The sequence below is a fragment of the Ciconia boyciana genome, chromosome 1, assembly GCF_034638445.1.
Source record: "Ciconia boyciana chromosome 1, ASM3463844v1, whole genome shotgun sequence".
In the NCBI taxonomy this organism is placed as follows: domain Eukaryota; kingdom Metazoa; phylum Chordata; class Aves; order Ciconiiformes; family Ciconiidae; genus Ciconia; species Ciconia boyciana.
The window spans coordinates 51,723,732-51,749,946 of NC_132934.1; the positions used below are offsets into that span (position 1 = coordinate 51,723,732).

The window sequence follows — 26,215 nt, forward strand, 5'->3', positions numbered from 1 at the left end:
AAGTTAGAAACAGTCCTATTATAGGCATAAAAATCTATCGGTGCATTTATACTGTTGCAACATTGCATTTTTAAACTTCTGTACTGAAAGAAGCCTGTAAACAAAACTAAACTAAGACTGTTAAAAAGGGATAAATGCCAATATAAGCCTCTGGGGATTTTGTTTTAACACAGTGACTTCTTCAGAGCGATGTACATCAGGCCTGATCTATGAAGTTATACTGATTATGAGGATATGATCTTATGCTAGCTTCACTTCAGCAGGTGAAATTCCTTTGTGTACACAAGAACAACCAGCACATTAATAATCCTTAGCAGTCAGTATCTCAGTCCCACTATGCTGGCTCTTGCCAGCAAGTCAAGCACTGATTCAAATTCTCAGAAGCTAGAGAGCAGTCTGAAACACTGGTCAGACTTTAGCAGCTCTTATAAGCAGAGGCAGCATAGCTTGGAATGCCCTGCTGAATTAATCCTCCATCTCATCTTCTCAAAGCATACATGTGGATGAGCTACTCCTGAACAGGTTGCTGAATCACCAGAAAGCAGTGCATTATTCTGAAGTTTGTCTTTACTGTTTGTGCTAAAATGCCATGCAGTAAACAGTAATGCTCAGCAACTGGCTCAACAGCACCTTGGCCACCTGTATATTATAGGTGGAACGACAGCGAGGAGTGCTAACTGTCAGGAGTTGCACTGATGTTCTTGATTATGCATCAGAGCTCTTAAAATAGAGTGTAATCTTAATTTTGGCCTGAGGAGATGGAATTTCCATGGATTTTAAGAAAAAAAAATTGTAAGCGATTAGTGTCTCTGACACTTGCAAATATCACGCTCAACTACATCCTAAAATAAAGGCTGATGAAAATCAGGTTACTCCCTCATTTACCTGACATGGCATAAGTGAGGGTATGGCTGATGTTGGTGCACAGCTTCATGCTTTGCAAACACATCCTTTGTAACGTGTGACTTGTAGCTACATAGAGTGAAAAAGTGATACATTTTACAGGATTATTCCCTTATGTTTTCCATCTTTTTTTTTAATAATGTGAAATTAGAGTATTATTGACAAGAACTTACAGATTAATTACACCATGTTTTATACTGTGACACTTGCTATTTCAAGTTGCATAAACATTCAGTACTAGGTTCTTTTGTTGCTTTATTTAACTTAGTGATCTCTAAACACAAGGGCACTAACTGACAAATCCATTATCTCTAACAATGGTACTCTGTACTGAAATACCTTAACTTAAATCACCTCAAATAAACCACTTGACTTTGCTCTGAAGAGCACGTATAACGATGAAAAACCTCACCAACTTCAACGTTTGAACAATAAACTTTCAGGCAGCATTTCATGCCACAGCTCAGCTACTGAAATGGCTAGCTGAAACAGGCATTCCTATCCCATTCCCCATTTTTGCTGTATTATTTCATCTCTTCTTGTGCTGGTGTTGGTATATACATAATGCCCTGAGGAGTCAGTTCAAGGAACTGAACTGGCAGAAACCTCTTTCTTATTTGTGGAGTTAGGGCACAGTTTCAAAGGCAGTTTGAACAGAATTACAGCTCACCCCTGGGGAGGAGGTCCTGCTGACCCTGACCAAGCTGCGGTGGTGATGACCACACACTAGGACAATTAAAGTCACTAAAAAGACAGAAAACTAACCTATCAGAAATGCACCAAACAACTCAACTTATTTACTCTGCAGTCAGATTCATTCCACTGCAGACAAAAGGGAGAACATGTTGTTAGAAGTCAAGGAAGGGAGAAAAAAAGGAAGATGGAGGAGGCAAGCCTCCTCTTCCATCACTGGTGGCGGGGAGCTGATAATTCAGTGCAGCTACACTGTGAAACTGTATCCTTTGTCTTCTGCCCGTCCAGCTGCCTGACACAGCTCACTGTGGAGTCAGACAAGCACCACTTCCAGTTGTGCGAAGCAGGAAGGCTGCCTCTTTGAGCAGTAGCTACCTGTTAGGCTGTGCATCTTGACACTGAAGACAAGGGGGCACAGCAGGTCAAGAAGAACTGGCTATCAACAAATTCTAAGCTAACTTTGGGACAGATGTAAAAAGTTTCGTAGTTCACCTTCTGCTTATCTAAAGTATCTATGTTAGACTTCACATCAGGTATGCTTACTCACTCTTTAGAGATGCCTGCAAAGAATTAAGCAGAAAAAATGCTTTAGCTGTTTTTTCTTCTATTATGTAAGCTTACAAATTTAGCACATTTTTCATGTTTCTCAAAGCTTCTTTTCCCAAGTTACTCCAGACAAAATTCCCAAAAGCTGAACAGTTTCACATGAAATAATGAATATATTCTAAACTCGGAGCTATCTGAAATTCGGAAATACTCCTTAAACACTTTAGAAAAAACCTTCGCTTCCCAGTAAAAAAAGAGATTTAAAGAACTGTCACCACAGTGAGTTTTGATCTTCAATAACTGGAAGTAATCTTCAAGGTGTTCTCATCTAAGGTCAATCTTCCTGATTTCAGAAATCTTTCTTTTTTCCACACTTGTCCAAATCATGCCACATCCTTCAAAGCACACATCAGGAAACACATGAGAAATTTTTTTATTGCTAGTATAGGAAAGGAGTAGATTGAGTCAAATCATTGATGGTTTCTCCCTTGAGAATGCTTTGTTCTCCTTTCAAAGGGAATGAGATAAATCAAGCTAAACCAAACTTTATCCAGATGCTAGTTAAAGACTGCTAATCACATTAATATTTCCTTTCTAAAGTTATCTAAAACAATGAAAGGATAAGAGCTAGAATTCTAAGAGAGATCAGTGAACACAACATGAAAAAAGTGCACATACTTTTAGGATCTTCTTTATAATGTCCCACAATTAGAAGAACTGTAATAATATTACAGTTATATTATTACTCCAAGAGGGGGAAGGAGGAGAGCCAAGGCTCCTGCCAATACATCAAGCGCTAAGTTGTTTGCAAACATTGCCCAATTAAATTTTACCTCATTCATATCTCCCTTTGAATACTCTTGCAAAAATTACTGTCTTCACTCACTGTTTCAACCAGTGAGTCTACAGTTGCTTATAGCAATTATTGCTTAATTGCTCTACTGGATTCCCTTTTTCACATCAGACTTCAGATCCTTGCTTTTACTTTTACCATGAAGGTTCTGAAAAATGGAGTGGTAAGAAATGCTTTGTCCCATGACCATTTAGCTAATGATACTGTTCACTCCTTAAGCTCTTACTTCCTTCTACAACTTTTTGCAGATCTGCCATTAAGATTGGAAACACTCTTTCTAAAATGCTACAAAACAAACACATAACCTTCCTTCTATTTGTCTTAAAGGAGATACGTTGCTGACAACAATGTCAAAACTGACAACATTTAGACTGTCAACATTAGATCACTGCCTCTCCAATTGTCCAATATATTCTACTTTCGTACCCTTGTATTCCCTCAGTGTGTGATGATCCCTTTGTGTATTTTCTCATTAGTGGTAAATTTCTGAGGACAGGGAAAAATAACTTTCTTAGAAGATACCCAACACAGTAAAGCTCCTCTTCTGTTGCTCTAGGTACAGAGTAACACAAATATTAGCATCTGTATTTATACTGATTAGACCTGCTTTACAAGTAAAATAACTTTGAAAACAAATGCAGTGATTACTTAAGTGCTTGACAGCATTACTTCCCACATAATTAAATAAAAAAAATGAAGCTCTTTCAAAACCCTTTGAAAAAGAAACTAACTCACAGAGAGACAGAATTATATATCCATCTCTTCTTTTCAAAATCTCAATCCCCCAACCCAATTTATTAGAAGCAGCATCTAAAAGCAAGCATTTTGACAAAAGACAGGCATTAGACTTTCTCTGTATTACTTACAATGCATTTATTGCATCTCTCTTCAATCTTCAGACTCAAATGAAATGCAACCAGAATCTCTTTCTGTATGTGAATCCTATGTAAATATTGTCAGTTTATGCTCCTAGTAAATGAGTTAGTAGCCTTCTTGGCAGGAGGAGTCTCAGTTATTTTTAAATACATCACTATCATCAGTGTTAGCCCAAACTTGTTGGTGTTGAACCTGGCATCATTGCCAATGGTTTTCCATCACTACTTTAGATAAGCACTCCATGAGCCACCATGTCAGTGGAAAATTTTCATTAGCTTGCGCTACTTCAACCACTCTTCTTTACTTCCTCCTCAGTTTATGTGCCAGAGTTTTCCCAATGCTTTAGTCAAAATAACTTAGGAAAGACTTACTTTTAAAATTGTTTTTGGCTTATTTCAACTGAAATGGGTTAGGAAACATTCCCATGAGAACAGCTAGCAGATTTGAGGGTCAGTAATCAGAAGCACTAACCTCTCCACTAGTACAGTTACACCCAGAAGACATCAATGTTTAACTCGCACTCTTCTCCAGGGACAAAAGTTATAGAACTTTAATTATCCTAGTAGGAAGTTCCTACTAATAGTATTTCAAAATATTATACCAGTGTAGGCTACAGACTTTAAAAGCAGTAGCAGGAAGAATATTTCTTTATGTTTGGACTTTCCATTTGATATAAAAGGTAACATCTCTTGTCCTATTACATTGCACTGTTGGTATAGCTGCCCCACTATCAAGTACTTGATTCTGATTTAACACCCTTTAAATGAGTAAGAACAAACCACATCAGTATGAAGATACAACACAAGAAAATTGTCCACCCCAGAGATCTTGAGTTTACTTTTTAAAAAAATGTCATAACCCTGGCCAGTGTAGTTTCACTGGTGCAAAAACGATACTTGTAAAATTTGAGTGGTTTAACTTACCCTGTTGGCACTGTCAAACCAGTTTGACTCTGTGTATGTATGGAACGCATAATGATTCTGGTAACAACTATGTATATGTATGGAATGTGTGTTAATACAGGAGTTTTTCCTAGATTAAATCCACTTGTAGAAGATCAGATGCACATTTAAACTAATAAAGTTACGTAAGAACTTTCTAGATACTTTTGAGGTACAGGCACGTTAACTAGTTATGACTGCAGCAGTTACTGTGAACTTTACTTTCTGTTCTTATATCACAGCAAAGAGAAATACAGGAAGATCAACGTGACTTAAGGAAAGCTCAAAAGGTTAATATAATGGAAAGCTAAATGGAAAAGTTAGAAGAAACTGTCTCTTAGAAGAAACTGTCTTTCTCTCTCTCTAGTCCTACTGCTTCAGCAGTAAATGATTTCAACAGATCTTCGAAAATGAACTAAGGATACACTATTTTAGCTCAGGTCATCACACTGGGCTTACAGCTGCTCTGTACCTTAAAATGGAAACCAGTACTCATTTCCATTCTCAAACTCATCATGTTCTAATTAAGAATTCAGCATAACCTGTGCCAAACTTGTTTAATAAATACCTACACATAAAATAGAAAAGCACTTAACAATCCCTCTATGATTAAAAATGCCAGAGTTAGGGGGTTGTTACTTGTTTTAAGCACTACGGTTGCTTTATACTTCAGAACAGTATTCTGCAATGCTTTACAGATAATAAATTAAGCCAAGGAATCCAAACACATTTGTGAAACAAATGACACTACTCTGCTCCATGCTTCATACAAGAAAAGCTCAATGAACATGGGAAGCTAAATGAGCTATTCTGGGATTATCCTTCTACAAACCATATTGCTCAAGATGGTAGAACAGTTGGCAGACTTAAAGGAGTAACATTCTCTTTATCAATGAACTAAGGAATATTTATGTGACTCCTGACACCCAATTAGATACTGTTTATTAAATTCGCATGACATCAAGATTTAGAAAGTACATACGTAAGAGACAGATAACCACAGGAAACTGAGGCAGCTAAACCTGCAGGCAAGCAAGGGAAGAAGAGATGCTTGCAGAAGCGTAACGGAATAATTAAAAGGCACACAGCAATAAAGAAAGATGCATTTGCAGGCATGCCTGTACAATTAATTTAGAATCATTGCTCTCACTGCTTTTTCATGTAAGCGAGTGCTACAGTGGGAGGAGAGATGAGAAAACAGAATTGCTAGGATCAATTTTCAGGAGACTGCCAAATCATTCTTAGAGTTTGTAAAGGAACAGCCTCATTGTTAGCCCTGGGCTCCTGTTGCTTTTATCATGCCATCTCTAGAACCTGCCTGAACAGCTGCAGAGCTGATTCAGCCCACAAGCCCCACAAACAACGGGGGAAAGGAAGGAGAAGGAAAGGCAAGGGGATTGTCTGCAAGCTGAGTCCACTCACATGAGCACTGGCTACACACCAGAGCTAGGTAAGGAGGCAGCGACCTAATCAGATCAAGCTGCCCTATGTAATGTCAGCCATAGCCTGCATCTGCACCTGAAGCTTGCAAAATCCTCCATTGGTACAGGAAGAAGAAAACCCGAACTGGTTCCCTGCACCAGAGCTGAAGCTGTACAATGAACCAGACCAGGAAGTTCATCTGACTTAAGACTTCCCCCTTCACTAGATTAAGTTTAGCCAGGTCTGTTCTCCTACCTGGCACACACAAGATTATGCTAACGCAGCACAGCAAGTGCCAACCCTTCTTTCCCAACACAGAGAGGCATTACATCCACTATGGTATAATTACAGCATTCCACAAAGAGGGGTAGCCCCACTCCTGGCTGACAGCTTTGTTCCCCTCTGCATTTGACCTTGTGGTTGTACAGCTGTAAGGTAAGCTCATCTGAATTTACTCACCCTGCAGCTAACAATTGCTATACGTAACACAAGAAAAGCAGGTAGAAGCAGAAACAAGACCATTTCTTTTGGAAAAAGCCCATATTGTTACACCAGCTTATATATAACACCAAATTGCCCATATAGGTGTGGTGTGACATGACTGTTCAGAGCATTCACCAAACTACAGCCACAGACGAGGTAGCCGATACATGAAGGTACACTATGGAAAGGACTTCCAAACCTATTCAACAGTACTACTAACTCTCCCCTTACAACCTGCACATGTTCATATCTACAGAAACTTCCTTCAGAAAAAAACCCCTGAGTTTCACACACATCCTTCCCATAAATCAGTGTTGACATTGTTTCAGATAAAAATATCCCTTTATAACTATCATCAAGCTCCTCTTCCCTGGTTTTTTTCTTTATCAACTCCACAGGATTAGATTTTGTTAGAAAGCATGTGTTTTGTTTTGGTTTTTTTTTAAGTCCTATAAACATGTATGTAAAGCACTCTGGAAAAAATATTCCAATTAAGTCAGTCAAGAATGAAAGCATGTCATGTTGACACTTACACTGTTCAAAGGAAACATATTACCAAAACAAATGGGGCAGTTTTCACACCACAAAGTTACTGCTAGGCTATAAACAGCAACCTCAGCTTATTTGGAATGAAATAACCATTAATTATAGCTAATATGACAATGGCAGAGGGTTTGGCTCTAGTTTTTTGGTGGTTTTTCAAGTTTCTAGTTCAACTTCCTACAAAGGCAGTCAAATACTTAGCTTAGTCCAGCCTCTCTTACTATCAAGTTGAACAAAAGCCATTTAAGTTAAACAAATTTGAACAGCCTTTCAGAGAAGGCCTGGCCAAACCAACAAAATGAATCTAAATATTGATACAGAAAGAACCATTGATTCATGGTTCTTAGACCATGATTTTCAGGAAGGAACATACTTCCTTACAAAATCTGCAGCACTGCAACATAAGATACGTGGGACTCGCTCAGAAAGCACAAGCAACCTTCCAATCTCAGAGAACTGGAAATTAAGAGTTTGATTCTTCAGAAGAGAAATCCTTTGTTGCTTTAAGAGTTTGACAAGTACTATCTAACACCATAATCTCTGGAATCAAAAGCTGCTGACTGAAGGGTAAGAATATGGGCAGGTGTGCCTACATTTGATTAAAATTTGATAGAATTTGATTAACTGCACCTTTGCAGTTTTATCCATCATTCTTACACTGATGAAATTCTGTTTTGCAGCAGCTTACCTTATGCCAGTAACGTACAGGCACAAGTTTAAAGTGCTAAAAGCAGCCTGAAACAGCACTGAGGAAAAAAAATGTAAAAAGTTTACCAGAAAGTAACTTAGGTATTGTTTAGTTTTCCCTAATAGGTCACTGTGGGATTGCATGCTGCAGCCTGTGTGTGACAAAAAAAAAGCATATGCAGGCAGCTGTGCCAGCCAGAGCTTGCGGCCCCCGCACCCACCCCAGCTGCTTACCACTTCCTCACAGTGGCTGTTAATACCCCCACAGGTCTGGGAAAGCAGATACTCACATGAGAGCTCCCTGACCTGTATCAACCAAAATAACTCAGGTTAGCAAAGCTTACTATTAAAACTGCCTAAGCCAGGATGGCTGCTGAAGCAGGAAAGGCACATGCACCCTCTGCTAGCTGCAGCACTGCCAGATGAGATCAATACTTTGTCCACCAGCAGAACAAACATGTACAAGTTAAAGATTTGACACTGTTCTATTCCTTATACACAGTTAAGCTCCCTATTTTAAGCAAGGGGTGCTGGGTTTTTTTTTTCACCCAGACATTAGACACTGGTTACTTTCTTTAGGGACCCTGCTTTCCTTCACAAACTGTGAGGAAACTCCAGCAATTTCACTGGCTGCACAAGCTTTAATTGCACAATACAATGAGCACACAATAAATCAAAATGAAAATTGAGTATCAGCATAAGGAACAAGCAAACTAATCTTACCAGTGTAAATATTTAGATTTCACATTATAGATGAAAGCCAGTTTTCACTGGACGAGCACATTAGCTTTAAGCATTCTGTAGTTATATTTTGCATGTGAACTATTTAACTGCATGCTACAGTATAAGGGGTTTTTGTTTGGTTTTGGTTCCCTGTGCCCCTGCCCCCATACAACTTTAATAACAGAATACAATCATGAAATAATTCATGTTGAAAGGGTACTTCTAGAAGTCATCTGGTCCAACCCCTTTTCCCCCAAAGCAAAGCCAGCTTCAGAGTTACACACATTGCTTAGGGTTTTGTCTCCAGAGGCTAAGAAACTTCACCAGGAAAATCAAGGTAGGCTTAAAAAAAAAAAACCAACACAAAACAAAAACCAATCTCCCCTCCTATCCCATAATCTAGCCTGGGCTATGACTATTCTTAAAGATATCAGAACTCCCACCAAATTTGTTCCCTTCAAGACAACAATTCACAAGAAAATACAACCAGCCAGAAAACCAGAACCATTAATAAGACTCGAGGGGAAAAGTTAAAGCTAGTTAATTTATCTACTGTGAGCTCTTTCCTGTAATAAGCATCTTGATCTGTTGTTGCAGATGCAACAGACTTGCAAGTGGTGTCCAATCATCCAGCTAGAGCAGTTTGCATGAACTGCAGAAGCAGTTGAGGACTGCATACCCCACCAGGTGATGCCAGTTATGTTCCTTACTTTACCATGCATGTGCACACACACAGCTGACCACCATCCCATGAAAATACTTAGTCCTGTGATAAGAGAGGGTCTGCAATATCTCTGGAGAAAGAGCTACAGACAGAACCAGCCGAACGCTTCAAAGACCTTAAGACTTCCCACAAACAAGAGTCCCCGAGGAAAGTTGTACAGCAACAAGCAAGCTGTGGGCTAAATGCTCTGTTGGACTAGGACATCTCATGTCACAACTGGCTACCACGGACTAACGGGGGGGGGAGGGGGGGAATTGTAGTTATTTTCAGTTAGAAATGCGGTTACAGAAAAAGTAATCCAAAATTGCAAACTGCAGAAGAGTCACCAGGTGAATGATGCCTTGTCCACTGCAGTAATGTGATGTTTTGCCTCCCCCCCGTACTTATATTTCTACCTTTACAATGCTGATTCCAAAACTAGGAAGCTGTCCTACAGAAAACTATTTTAATTTTTTTCCATCTTATTTTTCTATAATAGGCATGGATGCATCCCTTCCTACTTCACCACTTTCCCAAGTCCACCTTGGTGATACTGGTATCGGTGTAACTTCAGATCAGAGATTTCACATATGAAGAATGCCCAACTCCGTTTTTCACAAATCACATCCACACATTCATCTTGCAGTAAAACCAGTATCAAAACACTTTTTTTCTTGCTGTGTAAGTTTATTTGCAGAACCCATGCCATCTCCCCTCTTCCCTCGACAACGTGCAAATATAAGTTTACCCTGCGGTACAGGGCTGTGCTTTTTACACTGAAGGCAATATATTAGAGCACTGAGAAAAGAAAGAACCCCCAAACCCCACCCAACGAGACAAAATAAGGGACAGCGACAGGGTCATCTGCCCCAACAAAAATAATACCGGGTGTTACACAGGACGTACTACCTTAACCCAAATAAACCCAGACAGCCGACAGAGACATCCGAGAAGAGGCAATTGGCGGGGCGAGGGTATCCCCAGGCACAAAGTGGCTGGGGGAGGCAGGAGCACGGTCACCCTCCCCCCCCAGGAGGGCTGAGACCGCGCACGGCAGCCGCCGGGAGGAAGAAGCGCGGCGGCCAAGCTGCAGCCCAGCGCCCGGGCCCGTCCTCCCCCCACCCCCAGCAGGCGGCCCTCGCCTCCCCCCACGCCCGGGGGGCTTCGCGGGGCTGCGGCTAGCCGGCGCGGGGAGGGGGAGGGGGCGGCGAGCCAGCACCCGGGCTCGCCCTCCGCCGCGGCCAGCGGGACCGCAGAGCGGCACCCCGCACAAAATGGCTGCGCGGGGCCGGGGCAGGGGGGGCCGGAGCCCAGCACGAGGGTGGCATCGCCCGCCACCGCCTCCCCCCGCGGCTCCCTCTGCCCAGCAGGAGGGGCCGGAGCCCGCCGCGCCGGCGGGGAGCGGCAGCCGGCGCCGCCCGGATGCGGGGCGGCGGGAGGCGCAAGCGGTTCCTGTAGGTGAAAGGTCGGGGGGCGCGGGGCCGCCCGCGGGACGCGCCGAGGCCTGAGGCAGAACGGGACGGGACGGGCGGCGCCCCGGCCACAGAGCCGGCGGCCCCGCGGGCCCGCACCGTTAAGCGCGCGGCCACCGCCCCACGAGGCCGCGTCCGCTGCCGGGGGAGTCGCTCACCTGGCAGGCCCGGCGGCCTCTCCGGCGGGTTTATTTGGCGGCGGCGGCTCCGCTCCCCCGGAGGTCAGAGTTCGCGACCCCGCCCCCTCGGCTCGGCTCCGCTCGGCGCGGCCCCGCCCCGCCCCCTCCCTGCCGCGGCGGCTGCGCCTGCGCCTGCGCTCGCGCCCGGCCGCCTTGCGCGGAGGGCGGGGGGCCCGCCGGGGAGGGATCCGCGCGGGGCGGGGCCCGGGGCGGTGCTGTCGCGCCCGCGTCACCTTCCCCGCCCTTCCGGCGGCCGTTAACGGCGCCTGGGGGCGGGGGCGCGGCGGCGGTGCTGGGCCTGCGCCTGACGCCGCTGCGGGGCTGTGGGCGCCCTTTGTCCGCGCTGGCGGGTGCTGCTGCCGCCGGGCATAGGCTGCGGGGCAGGGGGTGCCGTGGGCAGGTGGCAGCGGGTCGGGCGCTGAGCAAAGGGCTCCTCGGGAGCGGCGGCTGAGGCGAAGCTCCCTCACGGATGGGGAAGCATGGCTCTGCCGCGGGTCGCTCTGCGGGCGTTGTGCCCATCCAGAGGAGAACTGGAGTCTCCAAATCCCCGCCGCAGTTCTCCGCGAGGAAGCGGGAACGTGTCGGCTTTCAACATCCCAGGCGCAAAGCGTTTGCTTTTGGCTTTGGGTGGCTTGGTGGGGTCTTCCCGCTGAGGCAGATACATGGATGAGACTTGCAGATTCGGTTTGAAACGTGCAGCGTGATGAAGACATAAACTGCTTCATCACGCTGTGAGTTACCCTGGCAGTTACTGTAGCGGTTCAGCCAGGGGTGTTGGAAAGAGCCGTCTTTCTCCGCCAGCGCGGCAGCAGCAAATGACTTCCTTAAATGTCAACACTGCTCTGAACAGTTCGGAAAAGCAATGGGGAGCCTGGCTGCTAATGAGTGCCCTCCTGGCTGGAGTAGGACGTCCAAAAAAGTGCCGAAAGAACAACTTACTGCTGTTCTGGCTATGTGCCAACATTCGTTTGGACCAAAGTTGTGTTAGCTGGTTACTTAGTTTATGCTAATTATTTGAGTGACCTTGATTTAAGTAAGAGTTTTATACTTCAAATGTGTCCCTTTTTTCCCCTTTTCCATCTGTTCAATGAAGATTGTATAGCTGTGGTTGGAGATCAGCAGGAACTTCAAGATCATTTGGGCCACCAGGGCTGTACGCACAATGTCATCATCTGAAATTCATTTTATGCCATTTCCACTGAATCAGATGACATAAGCATCAACATCTGAGAAGCAGAGATACGAACAAACCCCAACGAATACAAGCGATCTATGTGTTATTAATAAAATCATTCACGCTCTCATTTTGCCAATTCCTTTACTGCTTTTCTTCCCACCCCCAGTCCCACAGCTGCACTTGCAGCTACCTACCCTAGCTCAAGATCACTAGTTCAGTCAGTACTTGCAAGCATCGTATTTTGCTTTTTGATCACATTCCCAAAAGCCAAATGCAAATGAACCTTAAGAAAAATTTTTAAATTGGAGCAATTAACTTGCTAAGCATTTTCTGAAAGTGCCAAATGTTACAGCACTCTCAATTTACAGTACTTGTCGCTTCCCAAACTAGCCTGAGCTGCACATCCACTTTCTAAATGAAGGAGCTTATTGCAGTTTAATATAACCAATACCAAGGAATTTGCACCAAAGCTTATTTCAGACAAATATTCTGATATCCTCAATAGAGCAGAAGTGTCACTGTAACCAATAAAACACGTTTTTATTTTTTTTTTCTTAGCAAGTGACCCAATTCATACTTGATCTGTGTTACAAAGGCACATCCATGTAGCTGTGTCAGCCAGGATTACAAGAGAGAACATCCCTATAAAAAACATGCAGAGAAGCAAAACCCTTTATGCTGTTACTGCAAGCTTTCAAACATCTGTCAGAGAAGTACAAGGAGGCAGCATAACTAACCTGACAGAAAAATCTCTCCCTTACAGGCCCTGCTAAAATACTTACGTCAACAGAAACTGCGATTCAGGCATACTTTAATAGATACAGCAGAACTCGGTTTTGCAAACAGATTTATTAATGTAACACCTGTCATTTGACCGTCACATAGACCTAACTCCCTTTATTCTTTAGAATGATGGTTTCTTAAGATGCTTTCTTTGCCATGGGCATGTGTATTCACCAGGAGACTGAGAGAATAGCCCTCTCATCCTGCATCCTGTGTTCCAGAACTGCCTTCTCTCCACTGATAAGTGTTCAAGAATATTGCATTAATGAAGTGCTTTCTCTGTGGGTTTATGTATCCTAGTCAGCTGCTGCTGCAGCTAGTTTCTGCTTGTAGACCTGTAAATCACACTGCATTACAGCACATGGGCATAGGGAGCCTCGTTCATCACTGGGCTGATGAAGCTCGGAAGGGCAGTCATGCCCCAGGGCTGGGAGGTGGCTTCACGACATAAAACCCCACTGCTTTGTGTCCTACAGGTGGGACTGCTCAGGAGCAATTTTTTGGATTGTCACATTTTGGCTGCAAGCCACGTTCCAGCACAGGCTCTGCACCCAGTTGTGGAAGGGCTCTAGAAAACAAACATCACGAACTCGTGAAGGCATGCATGGACTTTTAGTTTGGGGGGCTGGGGAAGAAGGAACAGAAAGTGAAGAACTAGACAGCAAGAGGCAGCTAAGGAAAGACAGGAGGGCAGGAAGATGGAAATAATTTTTGTAGCAAAGACACCAGTTTTGGTGGTGAGAGTGTGTGGTGTCTTGGCTGACATGAGCACGATAATTCACTTAAAACTAATGTTTCAGGTGATCAGATCCAGCAGCAATGTCAGTCTGTACACACAGCCTACCTTTTCAGGCTGTTTTCTGTTCCTAAGGGTAAAGCATAGTACGAATTTTAAAGCAAGACTGATGTGCAGGATAATGACAGCAAATTCTGCCATTTGAAAAATCAATGAATACACGAATTACATAATACATAAAAACCTGAAAATATTAAAAAAACAATGCAGACTCAACTAATGTGAATTTATTTATACAAAAATGATACATATCCACAGGAATATTTACAAGAACTTTAAACTGTTTTCATTTACAAAATAAAGATTCTATTCTTTCATTTAGACAGTACGATTTAGGACTGCTCCAAATAAAAGCCTATTTGGATGGTAAATACAGGGGACAGCAGTTATGGCAAACAAATGCATTGAATGTGTCTTTCCAAACATCTCTTTACATTATGATGTAATATACTTAATTGAGTAATCAAGTTTCCACACACAAAAAATATTTAGTAAAACGTGTTCCATAGCTGCTCAGCTATCCATTTGTTTTAAGTCCTTTGAGCACAAAAAATAGTTTTAAGTTAAAGAGAATTCAGGATCCTAGAACCTTCCCTTTATTCAAGAATAAAGATGCTAGAACTAATATTCAATGCTAATGTTTGTCTCATACTCTACTAACCAATCTTAAATTAATTATTAACTATAGATTCTTATAAGAGGTAGCCAGGTGTTTAAAAACTTCTGGTCTTGCTTTAGTGTTTAGTCAAATCAAGAAGTGAATACTTGACTTTTGATGGTAATGAATCAAGATGGGAGGTGAGCTGGAGAAATAGGGTAAGTCTGAAAAGCAACCATCTGAATATGTTATGAAAATGCCTGTGTTGTGGGTTCTTATGACACAAAGCACTAGTGCTGGAGAAAGGAAAAGAAATAGTCAAACACGTTTACAAAGACAATTTATTTCACACAGAATTAGACTGCAATATGTGTACTATTGTTTTTAAGGCTCCATTCCAATCTATTTCTGTCACAGAAAGATTTTTTGATTGATCAACTGCTTCTGGAAGAAGTCCTCTGACTTTTACAGAACACTTTATTTTCTCACTCTGCACCAAATCCTTGAGAGGTAGTTTGACGCCACACAAGGCAGAACTTGGGCACCTTAATCAGTATGTATTTGACTTCTATTGCTCTGTTTTGCAGCAGGGAGATCAATATCAAACCATAAATTGAACTTAAATTAGCTTGCTCCTAGCCAAATTTCTGATTCATTTACCAGTTCATGGCTTTCCACCTTAGTTGGTGTGCAGTCTCTATAAAAATATTAAGCAGCTCTTCCCTTTGATAATATCAACTGGAAGAGCCACATCACATCTATGTTACATTGGTATCAGTTTTGTTTTGGATACAGTAAAAACCACGTCAGAAATCACCCTGAAGAGACATGCTAATAGCTTACGTGGCTTCAGTCAGCAGCTGGTTTTGAAAATTAAGTAAAAGCCCTTTATATATAACGAGAAAAATATTCATGTATCACGTTTGTATTAAAAGAAAAGAGAATAAAGGCTTTGATCAGACTCCCACTGAATTTCAAACACTATCCTGTCGAATCTCTAGCATTCATGAGGGAAGCCAGATCTACAGCCTTAAGTCCCTGATGCAGAAAGGTACTCAACTGAAATGCTTGAAGTCAATTAAATTACTTGTATACTTAATATTAAGCATTAGGCTTCCAAGCCTGCTACTAACAGAAGCTCTGGCAAATCAAGTTTCTTCAGAGTTGTATTAGTATCTTAGACCTGATCTTGAGGTATTTGAGGGAGTAAGAGAATTTTGGTTTGCATTTTCATTCTTGGCCTTTCTGTGATAACTAACTATTCTATCACCTGTTCTCTTTCCTTTGTGAGGCCACAGAATAGCTATTAACATGGATTCAAACTGTTAATTAAAAGTGATTTGCTCTTAATTCTGTTACCACAGCTAGCCTGATTCAGAGGACTACTGAGAAATGTTTCATATGGTAAAATTAACTGGCTACATACGCATCGCATTTGACATAAAAATGGCTTCTTCTCATGTGTTTTTCATAGTTTGTTCCATTTATGCTATTACAGTGTTAAAAAATTTTCAAAAGTTAAATAAATGCACCAGAATCATCAGTAAATATTTCCTAATGAGGTATACTGACAATTTTCTTAAGAAAAAAGAACCCCAAACACCTAAAACTGAATTGTGTTTTCAAGTGTCAAACAGAACAAATCATAGTGTAAACAAAAGGTATTTCAAAGAATGATATACATTTCAATGCCATCTGCACTAAAAAAGCTGGGTTTTCTTGGTATGGCAATTCCAGTTTAAACATAACATTTAAATATACAATAGTTTAAAATTTTGGGAGAGGGGGGTGCATAAATTTGTTTAATGTTCTTTGAACAATAGTTTATACAGTGTTTCATACTGCATACAGAACTCATTTGACACAAAGTTTTGAAACAAATAAGATATTTCATCTTTTCCCTGTATATCAAAAATGTGGTTTTTACTCTGCTTTAAATTACTACTGGAAACATAAAAGAAAATATATCCTGCAATTGTTTGAAGATAACTCATTTAGTCTCTTTGGCATTTGTAGTACTGTAAAAGCTCTAGTGCCTTATCTCTGTAATTGCAAAGTCTGTTGAAAAAATATTTTTTCCTTTTCTCTTTTTTAATAATTGAACTGTACTTTGCAATTGCTTCTGTGATGCAGAATTCGTTGTACTGTTTTAATGTACTGGTACACAAGATTTCAACTGCCATTCAAGGAAAGGAGCAGCAATATTATGCAACTTCTCATAAAGGAGTTTATATAGCCAACAAAGATCCAAAACCTTTGAAATTCCTATTCTGATCTGTTCTTGCTAAATTGCAAAGTGAGCATCAGCAGCTCAAGACCTATACAAAAATCATGAGGAACTGTACAGTTGCAATAGATTTGTTTTGTTTTTTAAAAAAGCACAAACTTTATAAATATGTTGACCAACCACCTGCCATTCTGAAGACACGGGCACTTTGGACCTCATTGCAGACCTCACAAGTAATTCTGACCATTAAAGTAAACATTGGAATTTAATAAATAACACATTTTGTATTAACACAGAAATACACACAATTCTTTAAAAAAATATTACCTTACACTAAAAATGCAAAAACTCCTAATCCTGACAAATATACAATTTTGTGTAGGCTGAGACGGCAGGATTCCATTGCTTTGAACAGCTGCTGTACTCTGTTTTACCACCATCCTTGGACATTTTCCTTTAAACCTGCAGACACAGTGCTGACACTGCTACAATATGGTGCCTTCTTGAAAAGCTTCTATCCACCTATTAGAAAATTAAACACTGTTAGGAAGTTGCTGGTAAAACTATAAATCACACTGCTGTGACTAGCTACAGATTCACACAAGAAGTAACATCATATTTCCATTACCAGTTGGTCTGTTAGTGCAAATGCCAGAAATCTATCCAATGAGTCCGAACATACGAAGCTTGCTAGAGATGTATTAGCTATCAGTACAAGGCCAGAAGACAGAAACTTTTTTCCGTACCTCTTCCAAACCGAAGTTACATGCATAAAGAACAAGTCAAATGCTCAAAAAGTAGGATATCCCAAGGTTCTGCCAACTTTAATAACATGATTGCATACCTTTTAAAAAACCCCAGTACTCCCTTCTTTTATTTCACTGCAAACATGATCTGAGATGCATCAGGACACTACTATAACCGAGGTAGCCATCTGCATAACCCATGCCCTCTGCTTTTGCAGCTGGTACAAGGGAATTAGTGAAGGACTAGTGGGGCTGAGGGAGGAAGCCAACAGGCACATGGGCTGGGGTGGAGGAATGGTGCCTTTGCATGACAACAGAACTTCCCCTGTATTCACAAGCTCAATATGTGCTACTACTGAATCACATATTAACAGATGCCCTGCACATTGTATCCGTGAAAATATAAGTATATGTAAAGGGGGGGGAAGTCCCAAACAGCTGATCCAAGATGTCTCAAACTGAAAATTCAAAGCTAATATCCAGATACTTTTACTCCCTATAGCTGTGGTTTCTGTTCCTACTTGATTATGAGTGTGATAAACACGCTCACCTTCTCAAGGATGCTGCAAAAATTAATGTTTCTGAAGCATTCTGATGCTACACTGACAAATACAGTAAAAAATGGAATAATTCTGTCTTCCGAGTTAAGGCTGTACTGTGTGCATGTAAAGTTACGGGGCCCACATACTGATTTTTTTTTTTTCCTGAGTGAAAATCTTGCAAGAACGGAATGAGACAAAGATTGTAAAATTACCTTTATGATGGAAACTCAGCCCTGTCTTAGTGTTCACAGGGTATCTAAATGTAAGTCACAGATGTTGGCTTTTCCTTGCCCTGAGTGTTTAACTTTGTAACTGTGTGCATCTTCTTTGAATTTAAGCTTTTGGTATGAACATATTGAGCACGTGTAAGTGCTCATGCCTGTCTGTACACAGAACTCAAACTTCTATCCCTTACTTTTTAGGGCTCACAGTATTTTCCACAGCCATATATTCATTAAAAATAACTAAAATGGAATACAAATACAACAAATTCATGAACAGCTTAAGCATTGAACATGGTACTGGACTAACAAATTTAAAAGCTCATCAAAAAATAAACATCTGTTAAAATTTATTACTGCGCTTACATAAATATCAGATATTTCTTTGTCCCTAACAGAAAAAAAAAATAGTGCCCACTGATGCAAACAGGCCAACAGCACATTCTTTGTTTTTCTTTTAATGCTATCAAAGCAGCATTTATTCTGGAGGTTCAGCATAAATCTCCTAAGGATATTAAATACTTGGAGAAAGCTTGCAATTTAAAGTACTTAACGTTATTCCTAGCCTCAGTAAAATAGCATATGTCCAAATTCAAGTTTTCGTACTAATGACAAAAGCCACTGTCTGAATAGGAAAACAAAGTTATTGAATGCCTTAGATTTTTTTAGTTTTGTTTTATATAGTACAAATGAGGACACAGTAGAAACAAGAGAATACTATCTTAATTAACAAGGAAACATTTGTGTGCATCTGCAAGACAAAATACCCCCAAAAATCAAATAAAGACTTACAGATTTTGTGTGTAGAGAAATGTCATTAAGCACGTTCTCAGCTGTTCAAAATTTTCAGTAGCCCTGGGTACTGTTTTTTAGAATATCCCTATTTGCACAAAACTATACCTGCAGCCATTTGAATGCTTAAGTATTAATAATGGACTAGGTAGAGCATGAAATCTATTTTATTAATGTAAAATTCATTTGGGAAAACTGCAGTGAAACCAGTCAGATAAGCTAGGCATGTAGGCAAGATAACTTAAATGTATTGCTTCCATGCTCATTTCTGGTTTACTCCATGATTCATATAGCAAATGTTTTCTACTGATTAATGACCAAGCTTCTAGGTTATTTTATATAAAACACACACAGTCCATAAATCCATCAATATGACTCCAAACTCAGACACATCAGCAGGACTTGAAATGAAACAGCTTGTGTGAGTGTTCTTTGAATTCAAGCTTTTGGTCCGAACATACTAAGCGTGCCTAGGTGCTCATGCACATCTGCACACACACTTCAAACTTCTGTCCCTTACTTTTTAGGGTTTGCTTTATTTTTCACTGCTGTATATTCATTAAAAAGAACTAAAATTTACAGCTGGAAATAAAAAGGGGACACATCAGTTAATTCTTAAAACACATTTTCTGGATTTCTCCAAAGGTAACATTCAATTTTCACTTGAGCGGACCAGGGATAGAGGAGTGGCCTAGGAAAGAGGAAGACTTCTTATTTTATCTTAGACTTTTCCGTTGTCCTACATTCATTCTTTTGCAGAGGACAGTCTACTTCTTCATTTAAAGCATTTCAGAAGCCCTAATGAAACCAGGACCTTGTGTTTAAGTAACTTAAAAGTTTTATTTACATATTATATATTATGCATCTTTTGTACATATGCTAATCTGTGAATATTAACATTCATGACTTCTGAAACATTTTCTAGAAAAAAGTAACAGAAATGAATTCAAATAGTTTCTTACTTTTGAGCTGAATGGGGATCATCTGCTTTGAATATGTAAAATAAAGTGTTTTTGTGCAGTAAATGGAACACTCTAGACTCTGAGTTTTCATCTTTTACTTCACTGACTGTAAATCCAAGTAAAGGCTGGCTCTCTAATGCTGCCACATCCTATTTTACGGGGAAAAAGGCAAACAAGACAAAATTAGAGCTCGTAAGACATACCAAGGAATGCATTTAGACTTTACTCATGCACCATACCATTGCAACAGATTATAAAACAAAAAAGTTGTTACAAATAGTCATGCACAAAATGCCGCTTTTTATAGTCTCCATGCATGAATCAGGGGCAGGAAATAACAAAACCTCGTAGACTTCAACATCGCTGTTCCTCTTTTTATTTCCCTGATAACATCTACCTTGTCTTTCACTGTATAGTCTCATCGTTCTACCTGGTAAAGACTTCTTGTATCAAAAGATGGACTACCACCTGGCAGCAGACCAAAGGTCCATCTAGCCCAGTGCTCTCTCCAACAACCTTACTGGTGAGTTTTCATGTCTTGAAAGTGATATGGGATGCTAATCGCTGCACTGAGTATGCTAAAAGGAGGAGCTATGGATGTAACCTATGTACTCAAGCACTGGAGTCATACTCCAAATACTTTTGATGGCTAAACTTATTTTGCTTTCTGTTGCTGAAAATTAACAGGATCGGAAAAAAGGTTGGTGAGTGTTCACAAGTGGTTGGCTAGGAAAGAGTAGCAAGAGAAGCTGCACCTTTTTACTCTCGTCATTTAATTTCAAAACCTGGCTAAAAAGGCAACCTTTTCCCTTCCTCATGCAACTCAATTACTTCCTTTATTTATACTTGTCTTTTAATTAATAAATACAACACACAGTGTTTTTGGAAGGAAAAAAAATAAAAGTATTTTCGTCCTGTGCAAATTCCAAAACAGTGTTTTGTAACTAGGCAGGGTCCTGCAATGCTTCTGGATAGAAAAAATAAGTAAAGAATGTACATAAACACTGACACATCAGGTGAAGAAGATACAAGAGTATCCTGTGAAAGCAGCATTTCTTGATATTGGAAAACAGTCAAGTAAGGCTTAGCAACCTGTTTTACTATCTTAGGTCTTTGTACCACTAATAAGTGGTCTTTTTGCCACTAATCTTTATATCACTTGGAATTAATATAAGTACCTTAAGTGGGGTTTCCTGGCTAAGGCCACACTGGACCTTCCTGTGAGACTCTCTAAACAATGTCTCCTGCAATGGCTCATCAATGAAAAATAAGGACAGATATTCCTTATTTTAAAGAAAACAGGAAAGAGTTAATTTTGTGATTGCGAGCTGCAAACTGAAGCTACTCTGGAAGGCTGATATCTTAGAGGAAGCCAAGCAAAAGAAAATTTAAGGTCACTGTCACAGATTAATATGCCTTTCTTTATAGTTGCCAAAGTCTCCTTTGCAACTGCCAGAAAAGACACAATGCTCTAAAATATTTTTCAAATCTCTGCAAAAGTAATTGTTTTGTACATAATTATTTAAGATATTTTTAGAACTACTTGGGTTTTTTTACTATTGCCCAAGGCTGTGGTGGAAATAACATCACAGGTTTTGGACATAATTCAGAAGTTCTAAAATAAAGGTTGGCACTACAGCAGGAACAACCCAGGAACAAATCTGAGCGCAAACCAGGAAACACACCAGAATGGGGGTGAAGAAGGGTAATTCTTTACACAGTCAGGATAGGCTGGGCCTTACATTTTGAAAGAGATAGCAATACCTTTAAGCAGATGCTTTGGATATTTGCTCTTGAAAGCTATTAGAAGACTATAACATACAATAAAAAAAGCAAAACCCAAGATCTTCCAGTGCTACAATACATCTATATATGCTGCAAAACATTATAAGATGCAATAAAACTACATCCTCAGCACACACTGCGATGTGCAGAGCTTATATATAGGTTAGAGATTATACCACACTGCAATAGGACTACACATTCTAAATAAAAAAAGCAAATGCCATTAGATAAGATGCATAACTCCAGGCTGAAGACAACAGTTCGAGGAGAAGTAAAGAGACTTAGTTTGCTCATTCTCCAAGCATTCAAAATACCTTATGGAACTGCAGAACAAGATACTTAGAGATGCTTTTATAATGTTGGCTTTGCCACTAGTCCAGTTGATGCATCCAAACAGACCCCCATGTATTCAACTGACTCAGAACATACCTACAACTGTGCAATGGTGTGCAGTGCAGAGGTACTCAAAGCTAGGTCTGGAATCAGAAACAGCGTAGCTATATCAGCGTATTATGGTACCAAGCTCACTGGGCCTTTTCAAAATACTACATCACAATCAGATCAATTGCTGTAAGGTGATCTAATTTTATAGCTTGTTTCTAGATCATAAAAATAAACAACTTTGTTACAAAGACAGTATTATCATTGTATATTTGATTTCTAATATGTAGTCTCTTACCTCACTAGCAGCATATGTGTATAGCACCTTATTTTTTATAACAAACCATAGGTGTTTCCATGGTTTCTTACTGCCCTTAGATCTGTGTAGGTAACCACTCATTGTAGAGTCTTCTGTATTTGCTGAAACCTGAAGAGAGAAAAAAACAAAACAAAACAAAAAACAACAAACCAACCCCAAGAGTATGTATGCATCTGTCCAGGTTTTCGCAGTACAGCTTTTTTTTTAAAACAGATCTTCAGAGCCCTGTCCTGTCAAAGACTCAAATTCTTACCTGATCTCAAGTTAATGTTGCTAATTAACTCGGACGGCTGAAAGAAAAATGATTCTGTCTGCCACCATCTATCTGGTCTGGAAGAGAGGTTTCTGCAGTCACTAAGGGTTGGAACTTAAATTGGATGCAACAGGACAAGAGAGGGCTGAAACACTGAGGACAACATACAGCTGCAGAACACATGTTCCTATATAAGAGGAAAAATTACTTCCTCCCATTCCCAAGACCTCCAGTGTAGGTAGGCAGAGTTTAGCTCTACCTTTCCTAATCATAAGCAAAGAGCTGAGCTGGTGTAGGAGTATTCTCACTGACTGATGGTACAGAGGTAAATCACAATTCCTTGAAACACAGGGAAGCAAGAAAGAAATTACAACTCTGACTCTCTGAATCACAGTCTCGCAGGTATTTATGCAGTTTATACACTGCTTCATATTTCAGGTCCCTGCCTATATAAAACTAAGGCCCAAACCACTGTTACAGGCCAATTTCAATGTTTGATTCTAGACAAGATGCCTAAAATACAGAATTATTTTTTTCATTGTTAATATAGATGATATAATACCAACAAGGCATTACTTTAGACCAATAAAGCACTTACTTCTTTGAGGGCTGCAGGAATTTTTTTCTGCTTTCTTCCAGAGGGAATACTATGTAATACTGTAGACAAGGCACTTGATGGAGATTTATGGTTGACTGGGGATCCGCTCTTAGGAGTGCACTGGTTATCTAAAATGCACAGGATGAATATATTGCTTTCAGGTCACAGATGACTAAACACAGGCAATGATTCTTGGACTTTTTTTTTTTTCTCTCATAAACAGCTGACATTCTTATTCCGATTACAGTGTTTCAATAGTAACACCTAATCACATTAAATTCAGTGTTGAATTAACTTTTCAGTATTATCATCAACACCGTAAGTTAGAATCCCCCAAATCACAATCAGACTAACAAAACTCAAGAAATTTAAAACTAAATGGTTGGTCTTGTTTGTTTTCAAAGTCTATTTTCCTGATGTTGAACTACCTTTGCCCATAAGCAGGGTGAAAATTAGGTCTTAAAAACCACACTGAATTTTTAGAGCTGTCCTCTGCAGTTCAGTCTGTGCTTTACCTCTGTTCCCCAACTCTGTCCTTCAATTCCATACATCTGTTATCTTCTCAGCTTTTTTCAGTATGGATGCTTTAGGGCTCCTCTTCCAGCATCATGCCATCACACACACACTTCTAGAGATTCCCATCTCCAGAGCACGTGCTGTCTTTCTCCCCTGCCGCAGGCAGTTCCTTCATCTCTCTTGGAAGACTTCTGCAACACTTCACCCCTTTAAAACCCTGTTTTCTAGCAACACCCACCACTATTTCCCAGCCCAGCCTGGAAGGAGTAGGGCTGCCCTAAGCTTTATTACCTCTGCTTCTAGAGTTGCCCTGAACACGGTGAGGCTCTGAAAATAATGAGCAGAGCAGGAGAATAATTGGATTGCCAGCTGTACCACACCTGCTCTGCATCTCTTTTCCTAGCTACAAGCACCTGCAATTGCCTGCAGCACAGCAGCCTCTAGTGCCCAATGCAGAGACCTGCAGGTGGTCCAGGCAATCCATCTTCCCCATCATTGCAGGCTCCCACCACCACTTCCAAGGGTTGTTAACGCTGCTTTCCACATCCCCATGACAAATGCCACTCTCAGCACGCTGGAAGCCATAGCTTGATTATTTCACTGGGGCATCACAGATTTCCTCATACCCTAGAGAGCTTGTGTCAAACTGGAGCCTCTGCCAGAGGGAAGGGCAGCAAACTGTTTCAGTCCATGCTTATGGCTCATTTCTGTATTTTAAACTAGTCTTTGGAAAGAATTCAGAGCAAGTCTTGTGAGATGGGACTGGATTCCCACCTCACTGGGAGGTGCACCTGTTGATTTTACATTCATTTCTGCATAATGATATGAAGCTCCTTCAAAGAGATGGATTTGAGTTCCCTCAGGATGAGAAGGAAACTGACTCAATCTCCTCTCTAAGCAAACGTTATTACCACCACGCATCAGTAGTACCACGTTCTCTGGAAGTGTTTCAATGAAAATAGCTCTAGTGATGGTGTTTTACATTGAAATCCATGTTGCCAGTGTGCGATAGGCAACCATGAAGAGTTTGCCCTCAGAACTGAGGTGCAGATATGCCAATGTCTTGAATTCCAGATGAGCCAAGGCTTGAGACTGAAGAGACTCAGCTTCAGTAAGATGAAGGCATATGTTGTTATAGAGGCCAAGAACTTCAGCTATCTCAGCAGCTTAGCTGGCAAAAATGAAGTTTACAGGCATACAAGTTACAGAGAATAAAAGTTCACGTGAACCCACTGGGAGGTCATGATAAGCTGCAAGGACTTTAACATACACTTGTACCCTGTGATTAATGAAAAGCAATGTAACACTAGTTATCTCAAAATGAAAGCAGCATAAGATACATGTCATTATCATAGCGCAAATGCATGCATGTTTCTGGAAGGAAGTGCCAGTGTATTGCAAATTCACTTCCTAACTTACTCCACAGAAACTTGTTTGGGCTCTTATAACCTCAGATGCCTTTAGATTCGAATTAGGAAAAATTTCTTCACCGAAAGGGTTGTCAGGCACTGGAACAGGCTGCTCAGGGAAGTGGTAGAGTCACCATCCCCGAAGGTATTTAAAAGATGTGTAGATGTGGCGCTTAGGGACATGGTTCAGTGGTGGACTTGGCAGTGTTAGGTTAACAGCTGGACTCCATGATCTTAAAGGTCCTTTCCAACCTAAATGATTCCATGATTCTATGCCTATTATTTTTCAGGCTATAGCAGAATTAGGCACTTGAACCCAGCAGTAAAGATGAGGCACAGACATACCATGTTAATAAGGGCCACAAAAATAAGACAGACGATTTGTGCAGATTTTCTTTACCTTGTTTCTGTAGCTCCCTGAAACAATGATCACATACTCTTGCTGGCTGGTTTTTCATATAGTCTAAACCATGTTTATTTGATGAACAAGCTTGACAGACAATCTGCAAACAGATAAAAGCATTATTGTGCATGATGTGCACCTGTAAATCACCAAATGCTCAGAGACGTTCACTTCAGTACTGTTAATCCCATAACAGAACCTGAAATAGGTGATATTTTACATTGAAAATGGTTTAAAATCTTGGCTTTTCCTTATGTCCTTATGTTCAACATGCTGTTCTTTCCTCCTCTAAATGATAAAAATTTAAACAGAAAAAAATCCCTGAATTACACAAGTCAATAAGCTAATGTTAACAATCCATGAAAAGTAGAATAAGCCTACTGTGTTACTGAACTGTTTAAATTATAAGCTTTTAAAGAAATAACTAAAAATAGTCATTGCTCTCTTGACAATTTCTCCACAACACAGATATCTCAACTGCATTGAATTCTGATTAAAACACTTGATTAAAACAAGAAAAATAAACTTTTATTAGATATACCTTTCATAAGTGTTAAAAATAAAATAAGTTTGGTACTAACTTAAAACCAAAATCATTATTTATCTTATGAAAATTAGTGAGGAAGATATTTTTCTCATTTCAGCTAACATTCTTTGTTTGTACTATGTAACTGCAGAAGCAG

General features: G+C 40.4%; 2 protein-coding genes across 12 annotated transcripts in view; both read right to left on the reverse strand.

Annotated features, from left to right (window-relative positions):
- Positions 1-11,194, reverse strand: part of NR2C1 (nuclear receptor subfamily 2 group C member 1) — a 56,185-nt gene extending 44,991 nt beyond the window's left edge. For 7 of the 10 annotated variants that reach the window (XM_072865496.1, XM_072865462.1, XM_072865497.1 and 4 more), the window contains exon 1: positions 11,004-11,192. The gene's annotated coding sequence lies outside the window, so the exon portion shown is untranslated. Of the gene's footprint in view, positions 1-11,003 lie in introns of all 10 variants that reach the window. The other 3 variants (XM_072865492.1, XM_072865479.1, XM_072865503.1) reach the window with 3 other exon arrangements.
- A 2,815-nt stretch (positions 11,195-14,009) lies between these two features.
- Positions 14,010-26,215, reverse strand: part of FGD6 (FYVE, RhoGEF and PH domain containing 6) — a 74,808-nt gene continuing 62,602 nt past the window's right edge. Inside the window, exons 17-21 of one of the 2 annotated variants that reach the window (XM_072865516.1) lie at positions 25,530-25,632; positions 23,205-23,332; positions 22,333-22,461; positions 19,869-20,017; positions 14,010-17,127 (exon numbers count right to left, since the gene is read on the reverse strand). In XM_072865516.1, the coding sequence (XP_072721617.1) occupies positions 17,091-17,127; positions 19,869-20,017; positions 22,333-22,461; positions 23,205-23,332; positions 25,530-25,632 (546 nt within the window). In that variant the 3' untranslated portion in view covers positions 14,010-17,090. Of the gene's footprint in view, positions 17,128-19,868; positions 20,018-22,082; positions 22,130-22,332; positions 22,462-23,204; positions 23,333-25,529; positions 25,633-26,215 lie in introns of those variants that run through there. The other variant, XM_072865523.1, reaches the window with a different exon arrangement.